Here is an 18,955-nt window from a genome sequence, read left to right on the forward strand (position 1 = left end):
GACTTCTGTAACTTTTCTTATCATTGTCTTTTTTTAATGTAAATAGAGAAAGATAAAACAATACAGGCTTAAAGATTAGCCAAAAATGTAGGTTGTCTACAATGGTATCAGCTGTAAAAACCTGTATTGGTTAAAATTTTTTAATTCAAACTCTGTTATGTAAAAATCATGGAATTAATTATACAACAACATCCAAATTTCTGATTTTTTTTGACAGGTTTCAGCTGATTCATCTGCTCTTCCTGAGGGAGAATCTTTAGCCATCCGTTTATATTACCTGCTCATAATTTAATGGCAATAGCTGGGTTATGTCTTATTTTGCGTACTACCACTCACATTGTAATCCTTTTCCAGTTTAAATTCTGCTTAGTGCTATGACTAAAAACTAAACAGCTGACTTGAATTATTATTATGCTTTATATTTTGTCACGCTTATTTGGAAATTAGATTGTTTTAAAACTTTGACACTACTAAAAGTTTTGAGTGAGCCAGTGACTGAGAGGAGGAAATATTTCCAGGAAGCTCACTATGTCAGAATTTACAATGCCAAACGTTACTCACTAGGTCTGTTTGGGTTTAACAAGCAGTCTGAGTATATCTGAATGAATCAGAGTTGATTAAAAAAATTTATTGGCTTTGTATTTTCTTTCATTTAGCTTGAACTGTTTACATATTACTCTTTTGAAGAAAAAAATATTTTTTACTTTGATGTGTGGTGTTGCCTCTACAGTATATTTCCACTGGGTGGCAGGAGAGAACTGCTTAAAATACTATTAGCAGAGTTTAAGTTCTGTGATTGTTCTACCTTTTTAAGTATAGGGAAGTGTTGTTTCGATGAAGAAAATAGCTAATTCGAATTTTTTTTTCTCTTTTTGTTTTGTTTGCTACAGCTCAGCTCTGACTAACGGTCCCAATGCAAACCTCCTCACCATTCCAAAACAGAGATCCTCCTCTGTTACCCTAACATACCATGCTGGGCCAAGAAGAACAGGTGAGACTTTACTATCCAAACTCACATATTTTATGAAATTACTAAAGCTCTTTCTCAGTGTTGGTCCTTCGTCTTTTCCCCACCCTGTTCATCCTTTCTAGGCACCTCTCCAAGCCTTAGCCCAGTCACCTCGCCAAGCCATAGCCCTCCGACGCTAAGTACAGGTTCCTCATCGACCGTCAGTCCTCGGTTGCCTGTGGAGTTTCCAGACACAGCCGACTTTTTGACAAAACCCAGTGTCAATCTGAACCTCCACAAGCCCTTGGTCCACACAGTCAGCTCCACTGATTTCCAACAGTCATTTCGTAGCTCTGCCTTCTCTCTTTGCACCAGGTGAGAGACATGATATCTAGGGCCCAGTCTCATTGGAGTCTGATTAACATGCTTTAATGTGGTCTGTGATTGTCCTAAAGCTGTGGTCGGCAGATGCTCAAGGGAATTTCCAGCAGTGAGTCGGGGGACTCACATCAGCTGTTCACCAGTGAGGCTCAACGGAGGCGCTCAGGTACAAACGTCACAGAGTGGAATCCGGTTATTGCAGTCAATCTTGTTTTCTGATCCAGTTCAGTGAAAGAGAAACCCTTCAAACCTGTATATCAAGAGATTAATGCTGCCCTCTTCTGGACTCTTATAGTACTGCAATTCTTGCTTTTTAAAGCCATTAGAACATATACAAACACCCGTGAATTTATTCGGTACATTTTAGAAACAACATAAACAATATAGAAACAATTAGATCCACTTTTTTTTTTTACTTCTAGGTTTGTGTTATCTCAACACCTTACTATACACCACTCACTTGTTATTTGTGTTCACAGTGGCAGAAGGGCTGGATTATGTAGGAGGGGATTCTATCAGGGAAGAGCCGGACGTGTCTGGAGATGGGAAGCCAGATGCTGAAGGAAAACAAGGAGTGGCAGAGGAGGAAAGGGAGAAGATCCTTACTGCAGAGCTACAGACTCACAAATCAGACGTGAGTTTGATTAGATTACCTCTCCTCTACATAGTTCACCTATGTATCAGGGTTAGAGTTTTTTTTTTCACTGAATGAATAATTGTTTTAAAGATGGGTATTTTAGCATTTATTATTATACTGCTTCTTAAGTTCTGGAGGACTTACATGTCATCTAAATTTCTTATCGTTAATGTGATTATCATTGGTTTGTTAGTTTTTCTTTCTTTATATTTTTCAATTGGGTGTGTTTATATTGTGGTTGCCTGCAGGGTGAACAGGAGTTCAGGCTTGATCCCATGCTGGAGGACCATGAGGGTCTCATGGAAAAGATGGACACCTGGAACTTCCAGATTTTTGACCTTGTAGACAGAACTGGAGGGAAAACCGGAAGAATCCTCAGCTACGTTAGTACCAATGCAATAAACTAAGCATTTACATTAGTATGGGCTTTTATTAATTAAAGATAAAGATAAATTATTAGATTACTGTCTTAAGCCTTTAATATGCATGGTTTGGGGGAAAAGAGATGCGTACATTGTCTGTAATGAATAAGAACAAACTAATACCACAGATATATGTTGTAATATTCTCCAGTGTGATACAGCCTCTAAAGAGCAGTCTCATGTCTCGCTGTAATATTCTCAGGTGACATACACATTGTTCCAGGACATGTGTCTGTTCGAGATCTTCAAGATCCCTGTAAAGGAGTTCATGTCCTACTTCTTTGCTCTGGAAAGTGGCTATAGAGACATTCCCTGTGAGTATAAAGCTGTGCTGAGGTCAGAACATTTTAAACAACTATGTTTTAGTTAAAATACAGATTTTAGTTTCCCATACATCATTGTTTAAGCTTGAAACAATATAGAAATTTGCACTGATATTTATATAATTACTACTAATGGACAATAACCAATATTTATTAATTGATATAGATTCCTTTCGTTCCATTGACGACATAAAAAAAAATACAATTGTTGATACTACGTTAATGCCAATTATATGTGATGCACCAGGAATAAAACACCAGGCTCAGAGCTCATCTGCCTGGCTGTGTGTTTCCTGGACGGGGCCGCCTTTTACAGCTGCTTTTTGTGTCTCTGCTTCTGTCTCCTTGAACCCCAGTCGGCCTCGGCAGATGGCCGCTCACACAGAGCCGGGTTCTGCTGGAGGTTTCTTCCTGTTAAAAGGGAGTTTTTCCTCTCCACTGTCGCTACAAGCATGCTTAGTGTGAGGGATTGTATTTGAGTCAATGAGTCAATGCAATCAACTGGTTTTCCTTAGATAGAGAACTTTGTATCAATTTGACTGGATGATCTGGTGAACTGTAAAGTGCCTTGAGATGACATGTGTTGTGAATTTGGCGCTATATAAATAAACTGAATTGAATTGAATTGAATTAAAGTAAGAACTATCAACATGGGGATAATGGGGGGAGTGGGGGGAGGTTGGGGGGATGGAAAAGCCACCAAAGTCTGAGTAAAGAGGGATTTTGGATTTACAGCAGAATGTTTATTGAAAATTCACTCGTTATGTTTGGAGCATAACACAACCAGCCATGATCTTTATATGTTTGCGCCTTTTTTCTTTTTATATATGTGTGTTAGCCACTATGCTGCGTGCTTGAATAAAGCTCATGGCTCCCTATGCAGATAGGTTATTAATGTCTGAATACATTTGATAAAATCGCCATGGGCAACCAGTTAGGTCCAGAGCTTTTAGCTCTGTGAATTTTCTCAGGTGCTGCATAGAAATAAGCTCTGATCAAGGCAGAGGCTCAGATTACAAACCTACTACTGTAATTAATGATGACAAAGGTTTCGTACTGTAACAATATCGACGAGCATGAGAATAGAAACAAATGGATAAAAGAAACTCAGTAATTGAATCATACATAGTAATGGAGCATATAACAAGCCTTGTGTGCCTAAAGCCCTGTTGCAGATGGAAATAAACTAAACTTCTCTTTCACAGCTCCCCGTATATTTTCTATTTTCCATATAGACATCTTACCAGCCTATTGCTTTTGCAAATTGTGGCTGCATTTAGGACGTGCAAATACCATCAGACAAGTAATGAGTGCACTTATTTGCTGCTTCGGTGGATGGTTAATCCGGTTAAACATTTTTTACTCCTCAAGGTACTAGGACTTTTTTCTACCATGGGTACCGGGACTTTTACCCACATCCCTGGCTGCCTGACCTCTCCACAGTGTACTGAACTGATGATAATAAATTGCACTAGGAAATTTTGGAGATGCCTGCCTGCCTGCCACTTGGTGCATATTTGTGTGTGCGTAATATGTGGACTGGCACCAAAGGCTTCATGGGATTAAGTAGGTTGACCTAATATCTGGTAAGAACGTCAAACTTTGTGGCGGCATATGTCACCATACCAGGTGGCAACTTGCTTGTTCACACTTGATGGCGACTGGCATCACCTTACCTAGTGACGAATGGGTTCAAGATAAAGATTCCTATAATGCAATGAATAGATAAGTATATTATTGATTTTATTTTTTAGAGTACCTGGTATGTTTTTTTGAAGGTCTAGAAGGGCCGTCTGTGTCTTTAGCATAATGTCAGCCTTTGGATTGATATGGAATCCATTTAAAATTGTTTAATCTCTCTTTTTCCTTCTTAATTGGTAAGTTGATGCTCTATTACAGAGGCAATTGAAGAGTTTTATTTAGATATGTGCACTCAGGTGTGTTAAAAATAGGCCTAGTCTAGTCTTAGTCTAGTTTTAAGAAACTGGTTGAATTTGGGTTATAATGTTGAGCCCTATGCTCCAATGAATTAGTGTGCATAATGTGGAGGCTTTTATTTAGTGCAGTCCCTGGAGTCTTAGGCCCCGTCCACACAAAGACGAACCCTGGCCTAAACGCACACATTCTTCACCAAACCAGCCTCTCATCCACACGAAGCCGGCGTTTCGGGGGTCTGTAAACGATCTTTTTTTTATTCAGCCTTCAGAGTGGGAAGATTTCGAAACGCCGTTTTCGCGTTTCCATCTTTACGCTCTAACCGCATATTTTTTTTTACATGCATGCGTCATAGCGTCGCCTCTAAACACGCATGCGCGACCAGTATCACAACAACAATGGTGCCGTTGCTGCTAATGCTACTCATCCTGCTGTCGGGCTTACAACAGAATCTTCTTCTTCTGGAATATCTCCAGGAAGAACAGAGCAATATCGATGACATAGTTCAGCACCTGAATTTGACTGAACCACGAAAATGGACCCGCAGGACAACCATGTATAAATATTAGTGCGCATGCCCAACATTTCGTCGCTTATTTTTGCTTTGGCACCACAGCGCCACTTACAGGCCTGGCATACATTTTGCAGCGTTTTCATGCATTCGTGTGGACGCTCACATTTATTTTACGTCTCCGTCTTTACGGCAAACGTTTTGGAAAATATCAGCGTTTCGTGTTCGTTTTGACTTCGTGTGGACGGGGCCTTACTCTGAAAGTATCAGGGTTGTGCAGCTGACCTGCTGCTCCTGGAGGTACCGAGATCCAAAGGGTAGCTCAGAGGGACTGAGATTCGCCAGCTCCAAGTTTAGTAATCGATAGTTCTGCCATTAGCGATTAAAACTGTTGTTGATAATTGCAGAGTTGCATAATATATACCATATTTTCACGACTATAAGGGGCATATAGAAGTTTTTTTTTCCCTCAAAATGTGCGCCCTATGTGTGTCGTTACTGCGGACGTTGTTGAGACCACCATGAGAATGTTAAAGGGGGAAGTGTGGGCGTGGATTGTGTATAAAAGAACAGGTATGTGCTTTATGCAGAACTCTTTCATCATCTCCTCATTGAGGAGATGATGAAAGAGTGGTTGAGGGACTTGTATGTAAGGAGACCAGGTGGTTTTTTCCACGCATCACCATCGCTGTTAATCTGTGATTCCATGCGTGCCCATCTCACAGCCGATGTGAAAAACATGGTGAAAAAAATGACCGCTGTGCTTGCTGTTATTCCGGGAGGTCTGACAAAGGAACTTTAACCGCTCGACATCGGTGTGAACCGGGCATTCAAAGTAATGCTACGTTCACACCGGACGCATCAAGAGCAGCAAAATCGCGTCTGCTGCTTCATTTTTGCTGCTTATACCAGTTAGTTCTGACGCGTGGCTGAAGCAGCTTTGCTGCTCTGGCTGCACGGTGCAAAAGTGTGTCTGACGCGCGTTGGGCGGAGCTACTATCCTTTCTTTGCCTTGCAGCTATATTTGCTGTGATCAGTGGGAATAAAGTAGTTTTACCGTAATATGTTTTTAAGTGAGAAAGTCCACCTGAAAACTTAACCATTGCAGTCAGTTCATCCAGATTACAATCCCACCTTCCAATATTATTTCTGTCGGAGCTGCTCAGACCCCACATACCAGCGGTGCACTGTCAGTAGGAATCTCTTCAACAGCAGCCTCTGGCCGGGTCGCCTCCTAGCGGTTCACCGCGGCAGCTGGTAGGTGAATAATCTAAATAATCTAAACTGCAGGCACCAGGATAATAAAAGCGAACATATTTTGTTGGCAGATTTCTGCATTTTAAGTTAATTTATGTGTCAATAAACTGTTTCAGAGAAGTGATCACATCGCTCTGTGTCATCAGCGATGTGTCTGTCTCACGGCCAGCTCCCAGGTTTGATTAATACTTTGTAATAAATACATGAATAAATCAATATAGCCTAAGAAAATTTACAATTTATTTTAAGAAACAACTTATGTCGTCATTTAAGGAAGAACAAGGTTTGAATATCAGTTGACTGATTGAACAAGACTCCTATATCAATTCTGGAGAATTTGTAAAATGTGTTTTTGCCTGAGAGATGGTTAGAATTAGGAGACAAATGGTGAATGTGGTCTATTGTCCTAAATGAGTCATGCGAACGATTTAAGAATGGAGTTGATCGTACGAACACTTATTGCAAGAGGTTTTTGACTATGCAGGAAACCCAGAGTACCTGGAGGAAACCTATGAAATATTGAAGTATAAAATGAGGAAAGGAGATTAGAAAAGAGGATATAGGATGAAATGAGGACAGATAGGATAAGACAGGACAAGAGAAGATCAGACATTTGGGCAGTGTAAGTCTGATGACTAACTAACTGCTTCTTGTGCAGTTTTTTATCGATGAACAATGGTGGGGAGACTGTCAAACGGCCACCGTGTATGCAGCTTGTAGAAACCTCTGGTGATTCTGTCCAATCCACTGTTGATGTTAGTGACTATCCTGTTTAAAGTCCCAGGGGTTTCTTCAATTTGAAATCTGGTTTGAAGGTATTCCAGTAATAAAACATCAAATGATTCACTTGTTTCCAGGGCTGCATTGATGAAATTTTTAATTTCCCCAAATTTGTTAAAGATGTCCTCGGAAATCCTTCTGGCAACCCATCCCATTGGTTGTTTACGCGGCCGCTTAGAGGGGTAAGGGTTTTTTTCAGGTAGAATCTTATCATTTGGGAAAGACGTTCTAGTAAATTTTGATAAACACCTGATGGGAGGGATCTGGCAGCTTTCTTAGAGCTGTTTAGCACATTTCTAAAGAGTAGAGCACAAAAAACAGTATTGTGCATTGTCTTTCTGCTAGCATAATCTGCTGAATACATAAATTCTTTCTTTTTGAGTCCCAGGTGAATCTCCAGACCTTTGATTAGACAGGAATCAAAAATGTGGTTTTTGCAATCCAGGGCAGCCCAAATCAACCTTTTAGCTGAGCCAAATTTTTCATACATGATCTGAGAAACTACATTTACTATGTCTAATATATTATCATTTAGAATCATCTCCAGACCTGGCTCTTCTGTCCACATTATCAATTTGGACAGACGATTTCTTATTTTGGCCAAAGTGTCTTTGCAGAACTCTTTCTGAACTTTTTTGGGGCAGTTTAGGATGTTTCTCCAAACCAACACTGCGATTAGAGCATTTACGTTGTCTTTTCCTCCAGGGGATGTGTATGCCAAATTCTTTATAAATTGTCCCTCCATTTCTGAACCAATCAACATATTTCTTGCTATTTTGCAAAGAGAATATAACAGCAACTTCACTGTGGAATGTCAGGGCTGTTCTGACCAGCTAAACAAGTCTATGACATCACATGGAACTGCTGATGTCATAGGAGGTGGAACAGAGGAGTGTGTGGGCGGAGCAAAGGGTGGGGTGGGTTTATAAGTTGGATTCTAAGAATTTGACGTTGTGTTTTCAAGGTTTGAAAAATGCTTATATTTTGGATGAAATGCTTGAAAATGCTTGAAATTGTAACTATTTCTTTCGCAACAAATACCTATCTAACTGAATGGTGTGTTTATTAAATGGAGAAATAAAATGTTGGAGAGCCCAAAAATGAAACCTGCTCACTTATGTGTGACTGCGATCAGCCAGTCTATTTCCATGTGTGACTCCGCCCCCATGAAACCACTAATGCACCATGCCGGGAGGTTGTCGTTTCAATGAACGTTGGCTGGAAGATGAAAAATACAAATTATGGATTAAACGGGGACAAACCCCACGAGTTGCCTCTTGTAAAGTCTGCAAAAAAGATGTGCAGATTTTCACAATGGGCGAGTCTGCGCCCTCGAGTCACATGAAGAGTAAGTCATAGACTTTTAAGTAAGCCAACTGAAGTAGCCTAGTACACGTTAACGTTAGCGCCTATTTGTTTACGCTAGTAACTGCTAGCTAGGAATTCACAGGCTAAGTTACTGAGTGGCTGAGAGTACTGTGTGATAATGTAATGTTAGTATAGCAGTGTTTCCCGCAGCACTGTCTTGGCGAGGCGGCTGCTGACAGTGTTCGTCGTCTTCATCATCGGTGAACTATGTGTGGAAAGGGCAGTAGTAAATTAAAACTGATAATAGAAAATAAATATCTGCCTCTTGTGCTCTGACAAATTCAGATAGGATTTAGTTTTATGTATTCATTTCGAACCACATATATATATATACGTATACATACATATATATATATATATATATATATATATATATATATATATATATATATATATATATATATATATATATATATATATATACGTATACAGGGGCGGATCCAGGATTTGTCAAAGGGAGTGCGCACCTAAGGGTCATGGGACACGGGGTCAAGGGTCACAGGTCAAGACAATGTGAGGCTAAAAGACCAAAGAATACCATCTTCACTCTTTCACACTACCCTAATTATTCATCCAAGGGTTTTTAATTGATAATTTTAATGGATGAACATAAGTAGAATTAGCATGATTACATTATTGTAATTAAAAAAGGATATCTCCTTTTTTAAAGCATGCATAAGGTTAAAAGGTAGTTTGAAGAAAAAAATTATCCTTATCAACAATTAATCAAACAAGGAGTTTCTTTATTTCAAGAAATGATATTTACACAGAACATGAAATAAAAAAAACCCCAAGGACTTGGGTTCAAGTATGGTTCAAGTAAGACAAAGGAGATTTGAATATATTTTAACAAGATAAACTGTTGAAAAACAAAAAAACAAAAACAAAGTTAAACCAGACAAAGAATATTGTTCTCTACTACAAATTTGATGATGATGATAATGGGCTTACAAATGTCAACCTTCTGGGATGCTTCTGGGCAAATATGTCTATGATTTTGTTCATGTCTAACTAAATGTCCTTGTGCACATACAAAAGTAGCAAAGCCACAAACCTTTCCTGTCCCATTGTTGACCTCAGCAAAGTTTTCACTGCTTTAAGACGCGAGTTAGCACTTTCCACAGAAGCACTGGTAACAGGTATGACTGACAGAAGGTGAAGAATTATATAAATGTTTGGGTAGCACTTCATATTTGTTATCTTTAGAATTTCAGAGAGAGAGCTGGGTTTTAAAAAGTCATACTTGTCCAGCCAGTCCCTCTGGCATGTTCTTTTGGTCACCCCACTGGCTCTTTGGTTGTCTTTAAATTCTCTGGCAGGGAAATTGAAAGATTTGGGTGGTTTTCTGGTCTGAAGAAGTTTGAATTTTCCAGAGTCGTCCATTTCAGTAATCCGGTCCTTGGCCTTTGATATATCTGTAATGAGATTGATATTTACATTGTCAATTTTGTATGGGTGCTGGTGGAGTTGTAAATCTGCCTACATGAAGCTTTTGTATAGTCTTGCTTTATTATGAAATAATTATTATGAAATGTAAGATTTCAAGATTAAGCAAAAAAGTCAATCGCGTAAAACAAAAACAAAATTAGTTGTTTTGACATTGAAAAAAATACAACTATTACTAACCTATGTCGTAAGTTGTTTGGGGCAAATCCGCTTGGTTGAGCGCCGGCTCTTCAGTTGTCTTTACATCGAAACACGGTCCTTGTTGTTCATCTGGAAAAGAAAATAATTGATCAGGTGAACCTTGTAATCTCAGGAGGAGCCACAAAACAATTTAATGTTGTGTTTTTATAGTAAATTATTAAATTCACTGAACACATATCACCAGGTGCACAAAACTGAATTTACTTAAAAGTAAATTTTATTTTTATTGTAAAATATTAAATGCACAGAAAACAAATAAGACCAGATTTGTAGTTCTCATATCACAATGTTAACAAGACTCCCTTAGACTCCAAGCATGTGCTTAGAGCATTCATTGATTTGGATCCTTACCAATCGATAAAAGTTAGTAATGTTTTCATAAAGGATACCATTCTTATTTTTAACAGTACAACACATGTGGTACAGGTTTAGACCCAAAAATACACACTACAAAATAACTATTGTATGCATGTCAATGGCAACTAATGTTGGTTAATTTTGTTAATTGTACACTCTTTTTATTACTTACCCGCCTGAATCCGCGCCTGCGTATACATACATATATATACAAATATGGAGTAAGTGATGATAATCTAATTAAAAATATTACAACTAAATTAAATAACTTATTGTTATTGTAAAAATCACTTCCCCCTCACTTAGACCAAAAGCATCATCAATATCAAACTAGAAAATGACCTAAGGAAATTTTGGAGGTGCCTGCCACTTGGTGCATGTTCGTGTGTGCATAATATTTGGACTGGCACCAAAGGCTTAATGGGGTTAGTTGGGTTCACCGTACCTTGGCATATATCACCATACCAGGTGGCAAATTGCTTGTTCATGGTTGATGGCGACTGGCATCACCATACCGAGTGGTGACTTGCTTCGCTTCACCTACTGGGGACTGGCTTCACAACACCTGTTGGCGACTAGCGTCGCCACCCCTAGTGGTTGACTGATGTCACATTAGCTAGTGGCGGCTAGCGTCGCACACCAACTGGTGACTGGCGTTGCCAGACCTAGTCGCGGCTGGGGTAATGATAAAGATCCATATAGTGCAATAAATTGCTGAGTATCTTATATAGGGTTTTATTTTGTAGAGGACCTGTTGTCTTAATTTGAAGGTCTACCAGGGCTGTGACTTTAGCATACGGTTAGCCTCTGGTGAGATACATCCATTTACAATTGTAGAATCTCTCTTTTTCCTTCTTATTAGATTAGCCTTTGCTTCATTACGGAGGAAATGGATTAGCTTAATTTAGAACTTATAAAGTCTATCAGGGTTGTGTATTATGGAAAAGGTAATTCCCAACAATGATACTTAGCGATTTTCCAATTGTGAAATCAGTCTCTTTCCCTGTTATAAGGTCAATAGATGCTTTATTACAGCGGCAACGGGAGGCTTTTATTTGTGTCAAGGGAGGGGTCATGGCCAGCAGTGATATAGGCCATTTCTCAATATGTGTACTTGTGCGTACTCATGTGCTCGTGTACTCGTGAAATGTCATCAGTCTTAGCCCTAGTACTGTTCCAATTCACGAAGACAGCAGACTGAGAACAGAAAAAGTCCTCAGATGTTGTTCTCGCCCCTCCCTATTACAGACTTATACAAACTTGTCTGTTCTTAAGATTGACAGCTGTCCGAGCATGCACATCGGCAGCAGCAGCTTTCAATGGAGAGCGGCATTGAAAGTTAAAAGTCCTCTTTTCTGTTGCTGTTGTTCAATAAAAGTACATTTTAAGATCATTTTAGGCTTCTTTAAAGCGTCACTACATGGTCCATTTACCGATTTAATGCATAATTTAAAAAAACATTTCCAAAGTTGAGAGGACCGCGGCAACCAGTGGGCCTCCGAGGCTAACGGCAGCAAGGGCTAACCTGTCTAACAGCAGCACCTCTCTTGGCATAGCCGTGTGCAAAGTACCGCTGGCTCTGATGGAGGTTTTTTTTGTTGTACTTGGCAGTGTGCATTTGATTTGTGTTTATCTGACTGTGTTGATTGTTATTCCCCCACTATGAATGAAAAAAGTAATACAATTATTATTATTTAGAGACTATTAATAACAGGAGGTGAGCACCTTCAAATGACTTTTGATAATGGGCAAAACACTTCCGAACAAATAAGTGCTGAACGAAAACCGTAAGTGGGTTGCAATGCATTGACTGCCCTCCTATGCAATGCTTATTGCAGGCCCCAAAAATAAAGAGTCAGTTTTTTGGCGACAATAATAATAGGTGCCTCCATGCACTGCAACGGCAGGCACCAATTAAAGAAACACATTGCTTTTGTATTATTGAGTTTCTGTACATTCAGTTGGCTGTAGACAATTTGGACGAGAGAAAAATCTGAAGAAATGAAATATAAAAGGTGAGATCAGGGGCAGTGCTAGCTATTTGGGGGCTCTGAGCCTTACTGTGTAATGCCTAATACTTGAAAATGGACACTAATACAGTTTGTTTCTCTTTATTTTTGAAATAAATTTCCAATAATAATGTTTGATAAAACAATAAATAGATAAAAAAAAAAATCATAGTCAAATGGATAAAATGCATTTCTCCAAAGTGTGTCTGGGGTCTCCCTTAGAGATAGAGTGAGGGGCTCAGTCATCCAGGGAGGAACCACTGCTCCTCCACATCGAAAGGAGCCAGTTGAGTTGGCCTCGGGCTTCTAGTTAGGATGCCTCCTGGACGTCTCCCTGGTCAGGTGTTCCAGGCATGTCCCACCGGGAGGAGGGCCAGGGGGGGATCCAGGACACGCTGGAGCAGGGGTGCCCAACCAGTCGATCGCGGTCTACCAGTCGATCGTGGGCGGAGTTTCAGTCGATCGCGAGAAGTTTTACATTGTAGAACTATTTATGTTCTATGAGAAAAAAAAAGTTTTAAAAAACACTAATCAAATCATTGATCACGAGATGCCAATATGTATTTTCATAATAATAAAATGAAAAAAAAAAGTATGCAGGGAACATTTTTTTATGCATGCTGATTGCTGGGCATGGTTTGCCATGGTTGCTAGGTTGTTACCAGGGACTCTAAAGCGTGAAGAGGAATCTGAAGAGATAATGATATAATGACATCTATCACAACTGATGGGGCTCCATCTATGGTTGGGTGCACTGCTGGATTTGTTGCTCTGTTCAAGCTGTCGGCAATATTTTAAATATGAACCATGTCATGGACGTTGCGATGAAGATCGCTTGCACTGTTTGGGGCCAGGAGTTTACAGAGGTGTTTATTCCGTGTGCAGCTCGAGGAGGCAGGTGGAGACCACACTGATCTGCTGCTGCACAACGATGTCAGGTGGCTGAGTCGTGGCAGATTCTTCGAAAAATTGTTGGAACTTTTGCCCGAAATTAAAAAGTTTCTGAGTCAGTCAACAACCCATTCTGCCCTATGTTACATCTTCACATCCACATAGTTTATACTTAGTATTTTCCTATTTTTATCTGTTTTCCTGATGAATTTTAATCCATCTGCCAGCTTCTCTGCCAATGCCCAGTGAAGTTTATCATTCTGAAATAGTGGACTTCCCTTTTGCTTTCTGCTTTGAAGTGATCTTAGACTTTGACAGATTATATTTGCCATTTTGTTTACACAAGTGTAAAACAAAAAGAAATGTAGTTCTCTGGACAATTTCATCTTTTTTAAAATGCAGCCTTGAAACGTAGTTAAAAAAATTGGTGTCAAGTACTTATATTGTTAAGTTTTGTTTTTGCAACCTGTTTTTTGACACAATTGATAATTTCCTTGTGTGTTGGACTTACTGTTTATTCTCCACCTGTGCAAATAAAAAACATACTGCCCATGCCTTGTGTTTGGCTTGGTAGATCTCGGCATGGCATCAACTTCAAAAGTAGATCTTGGTTTAAAACAGGTTGGGCACCCCTGCGCTAAAGGGACTATGTTTCTCGGCTGGCCTGGGAGCGCCTTGTGATTCCCCCACAGGCCCAAGTGGCCTGGAGAAGTGAGGATGGATGGATGGTGGATGGATGGATGGATGGATGGATGGATGGATGGATGGATGGATGGATGGATGGATGGATGAAATGCAACACTGGGGAGTGTAATACTGTACTAGTGCTTACCTAATAGAAGCTGTTAAAATAAAAGGTGTTTGACTAAAGGTCTGTTCACACAGGATAAACATTATATTATCATAACCTGATCTTGGTGTCATCTGTAATGATTTTGTGAAAATAATGTTATTGAAATTCCTGATGAAAGAATGTAGGAAGGACAATTTATTACATTTAATCTATCTTCATAACATGGAAACTACTTGTTTATCTACTGCTTTATTCACCATCTTTGTTGCAACTTTGATTTCACCTATTTGATTATTTTCTGCTTTATCAATGCCTTTATGCCAAGTTATTGCCCCTGTTCATCTTCTTAGGTCAACTAAAAGATGACAATTGACATTATAGATTAAGTGACTTCCACCAGTCTCTTGTAGATTAACGCCTATTAAAGGTGTAGACACGATTGCCTATTCATGCCTGTATTACAATCAGATACAGAGATTGATCACAACCTTCAACGTCTGTCAGCAAATTTTTCCTCCCACCAGTTTTCTAAATGAAGTTTATAAGCTTTTCTCTTTGTTTTTTCTTAAGTGTGCGTTACTGTTATTTTGATGTATTTTTTGGAAACTGAAATATGTTTATCTGTGCAATGTACAGATGCAACTCAATTTCGGATTTTAAAAAAAGCACCATTTGTTGTTGACAAGCACTGGTTGGGGAGGTAATGGAACAAGTTATGAAACGGTTTTCAAAGGAACATTTATTGTAGTGGATAGCTGGCTTCCATTCCTTTGCAGATTCAAATGGTCATGTTTTCTTTAGTTCTTTTTTGATTTACATGTTTGACACTGGTGGAACTAGATGTTCAGGATCTGTAGATAACTCAAAATAACACCTGGGAGACTTGTTCCTACATTCACCATGGCGTGTCTCAATTGTGCATCCATAGTTTTTCCATGCTATACAAGGTTAATTAAAAGTTTTTCTTTTTCTTTTTAAAGACCATAACCGGGTACATGCTACAGATGTGCTCCATGCTGTTTGGTACCTGACCACTCGACCAATCCCTGGATTTCAGCAGATACACAGTGAGCATGTGACGGGAAGTGACACAGGTATATATCATCGAGTCATCAGAAAAAATGTTGTTACATGCATAATAACCCAAGGCGGCTAAATCATCCTCCGCATGGTGAAATGGATTATGTAAAAAAATAAAAAAAAATCTCTATTTATTGATTAAGAATTTACATACCTTTTGACGTAAAGTTTCTGTCATGTACCACAAGATATGTGATATTAAATATTTTCTTGTCTTTAATCATGAGTTTAAGCTTGAATAGGTTTTTTTTGTGTCCTTCACACTGTTCTCACCGTGCAAATGTTGCAAACTGTTTGTGTTTCCCAGACTCAGACAGTGGAATCTCCCCAGGCAGAATATCTTACGCCACGTCCAAGAGCTCCTCAATTTCAGATGACAGCTATGGCTGCCTGGCCTGGAATATACCTGCCCTGGAGCTCATGGCCCTTTATGTAGCAGCTGCAATGCACGACTATGACCATCCTGGTCGTACAAATGCCTTTTTAATTGCCACTAATGCACCTCAGGTAACTTGCAGTGTCTATTGGTCTTGGAACTGTAAAAGTTATAAATAACTTTTTGTCTTAAACTGAAAACAGCTGCCAGCACACAACAGCAGTGGTTGAAACTTACATCATAGTGGCAAATTTATTTGGCTCCCTTGATTTAATGTGTAGATACCTTCCAAGTAAGTCTTATGTTACCCTGAGCTTTGCATGATAACAAGGTACTGTAAACGTCAGTCCTTGCACAGTCTCAGTTGTCATGTTTCAACTTGTTTAAATCCTTTGAGTTACTACTATATGTATGTATTTTCTTGTAGCCATTTCTGACTTAATAAGATCAGAACGCTGTGTGTGTTTCCTGAATCAAATATTCTCATGTAATTTCTAGTTTAAAGAGCGATGAGATTATCTTGCCCTCTGTTTCAGGCCATGTTTTACCCCAATGAAGCAAAAAGTTATGGATTAGAAATTAAAATCTATTGGAAAAGTTTAAGGTAAAATGTCTATATCATTCAAAATCAACTTTGCTCCTCCCACATCAAAACCATGCCCAGAGTTGCATTTTGCTACATGCATGCATGTCTGAATAATCCTTGTGAATTATTTTGCCTGGACAGTATCAGGGAAACACCAGTACCAGATTTTCCTAACCCAAATAAGAGTAGAAGTACTGACATTTAAGTACTTGTCAATCCTTAGTACTGATACGAATAACATATAACAGATAGTTATACCTAGTTGCAGTTTTTATCATATTGTCTCATATGCTAAGTAGACACAGGTGAACTTTTACCTTGAATCTGGTAAAGCACAGATGCATTTTTTTTTTCTTTTTGACGGCTTTGCTAAACATGACTTGCTGTCCTTCTTCATCAACAATGAGTCTTCTTTAAGTTGTGCTTTTAAAGTTGTTGAATGAACGAAGCCCAACTTACAGTCCAGCCTGTATGCTAAGTTAACTGGTGGGATGCTTCTTCTTCTGTTAAAGGTATAGTGGAGAATTTTCATAAATGTTTGAAAAGACCCTATCCACTTAAAAAACAAAACAAAAAAATCGCCCATACACATCCCTGTACCCGCTCCAGAGAGGGAACGCCTATTCAACGCGTGCAAGTGCGTGCACAAGACCATTTCTCCTTGTGCACGCTCTGTTTAAAAGTTGCTGTTTGCATCACTCGTACAAGTTTAATTACCAAAACAAGATTTGCAATTTTTCCACTATGTCAGACTGACCACCGGTAAGCGAAAATGGCAGCCGCTCTAGCAGTTGTTCTTGCTATTTCTTCTTGTGGTTTATCCTCCCCTTATGGTATTTAACTTCCACTTACTAAACTGCCGTATTGTTCACAAACTGTCTGTTCAAGGGAAAATGACAACAGTGTCTGGTTCTTAAATATTGTAGCACTTAACTCACTTGTGATATTAGGCTTGACCATTTCTACCATGCTCTTGTGACTCCAGGGCAACCAATTAAATTGGCGGCACCTACAATGTGGGAGGTCCTATGGCATTAAAGGCAAAAGACTTTCTTTTGGTTTGGAAGAAAATAACTAATATTTCATTGCAAATGACTATACCATATGGCCAAAAGTAATATTTGATCTTATATATTCCTATATTCGACTTTGGATTAATTAAAATCTTAATATTGGAACTTAAAGTTTTCCATAGAAAATCTTGTCATTGTTAGGTTCACCAAAAATACATAAATGTTTAAGAAGCTGTTGTGTAATGCTTTATTTAACTGCTATCACCTTACTTGCAGCAGCAGTTTTCCAGTGTTTCTGTCGTCCATAAAACAAATAATGCAATCTCCTCCATTATCTCAGTCTGCCATCCACCGAGCACAGAGGGTCATTGTTTGCTAAGCTTTCAACCTGACCTTTAAAAGGATTTTTCTTTTCTGGCAACCATCAATCCTAAAGCAAATATCAACTTTGGCGTCTGGGCTCGAAACAAGCCCTGTGAGCGAGTTAATCACATGTCTGGTTCTCTGCACTGCTTTTAAGTAGTATCAGGGAATTGGTTCATCAATTAGCCCCTAATTGAATGAAAGTTTGTAAATTATATAACGGCAAAGATTATGAAAAATATTTCATATTTATTTTTATGAAAAACAAGGAAAAAAAGCCAAGCATCTTTTTTCCTTAACTTCTCCAGTCTAGAATTTGTCTCTGTTTTTGTAAAGCTTAGCTGGAAGGAATAAAAAAAAGTCAAATTTTTATAATTTTCAGAGCTTTCATCCCAAACTTTTGGGATGCTGTTAACTGTGCCAGAGTTTAGATTCTGGAGTGGAACACACCAGTGTGATGCCATTGCATAAACAGACTGGAGAACTGTATCCTCAGTGAAAGTAAACCATGCTTACAATGTGATATTTCTCACTGTAAGAACTCTTTGGACCAGAGCAGCAGTGTGAGGATCTATCACACAAATCCAACATCTTCATCAGATAGGGAATCCTCCCGACAACAGTATAAACCTGCTCTCAAAGTGTGAATGTTTTAAGCCTCCATCTTTATGCTCAAACTGCCCCGAGCCGAAATCATCTACGGCTGTGTGCAGTAGCCTGAAAGTTTCCTTTCAGTTCTATTGAGTATTAGAAGATTAAAACTTGGATTGATCTGGATATTGAAACTGCAATAAACACTACTATGAACCTAAAGACGCATCTGCAAAAGATTTAGAAGCAGTAGGTAGCAAAAAAAGTATTCTGCTTCTACAACTTTAGAGAGGATCAGTAAGCTTAAAAAACATAGTCCAGTTTGCTAATGTAGTTACTAAAGACTGCCTTAATAATCACACCATTTATATTGTAAAGAATTTTATCTTCACGTTTAACATTGCGTAAGGTTATATGAAAAAATATTTAAAAAAGGATCTTTGTGGCATATTATAGCATTGAACTGTAAAGAAGTATGCATACAGTCCTGGTGAAAAAAAATGTTGTTCTGTGTGACCAAAAGTGATAATTTGCTATTATCTGGATCTTAATTTGCTAATACATTTAAAAATAAACACAACTTAACTATAGATTGTTACAATCTATGTTTTTTTTTGTTTTGTTTTTTAGAACCAAGATAAAACATAATAGATTTTTATTATTTATATTGCTTGAAATTGGTCAAA

The 18,955-nt window shown here is 38.7% G+C and overlaps 1 protein-coding gene across 1 annotated transcript in view; it reads left to right on the top strand.

Moving 5' to 3' along the window:
- pde3b (phosphodiesterase 3B) overlaps nucleotides 1–18,955 on the top strand; it is a 72,820-nt gene that overhangs the window by 44,152 nt on the left and 9,713 nt on the right. The window contains exons 5-12 of the mRNA XM_038283883.1: nucleotides 891–991; nucleotides 1,093–1,324; nucleotides 1,405–1,496; nucleotides 1,810–1,964; nucleotides 2,216–2,350; nucleotides 2,592–2,703; nucleotides 15,241–15,354; nucleotides 15,648–15,847. Coding sequence (XP_038139811.1) covers nucleotides 891–991; nucleotides 1,093–1,324; nucleotides 1,405–1,496; nucleotides 1,810–1,964; nucleotides 2,216–2,350; nucleotides 2,592–2,703; nucleotides 15,241–15,354; nucleotides 15,648–15,847 — 1,141 coding nt within the window. The remainder of the gene's footprint in view (nucleotides 1–890; nucleotides 992–1,092; nucleotides 1,325–1,404; nucleotides 1,497–1,809; nucleotides 1,965–2,215; nucleotides 2,351–2,591; nucleotides 2,704–15,240; nucleotides 15,355–15,647; nucleotides 15,848–18,955) is intronic.

Source organism: Cyprinodon tularosa, unplaced genomic scaffold (genome assembly GCF_016077235.1).
Source record: "Cyprinodon tularosa strain WSP-4 unplaced genomic scaffold, ASM1607723v1 ctg197, whole genome shotgun sequence".
Classification (NCBI taxonomy): Eukaryota; Metazoa; Chordata; class Actinopteri; order Cyprinodontiformes; family Cyprinodontidae; genus Cyprinodon; species Cyprinodon tularosa.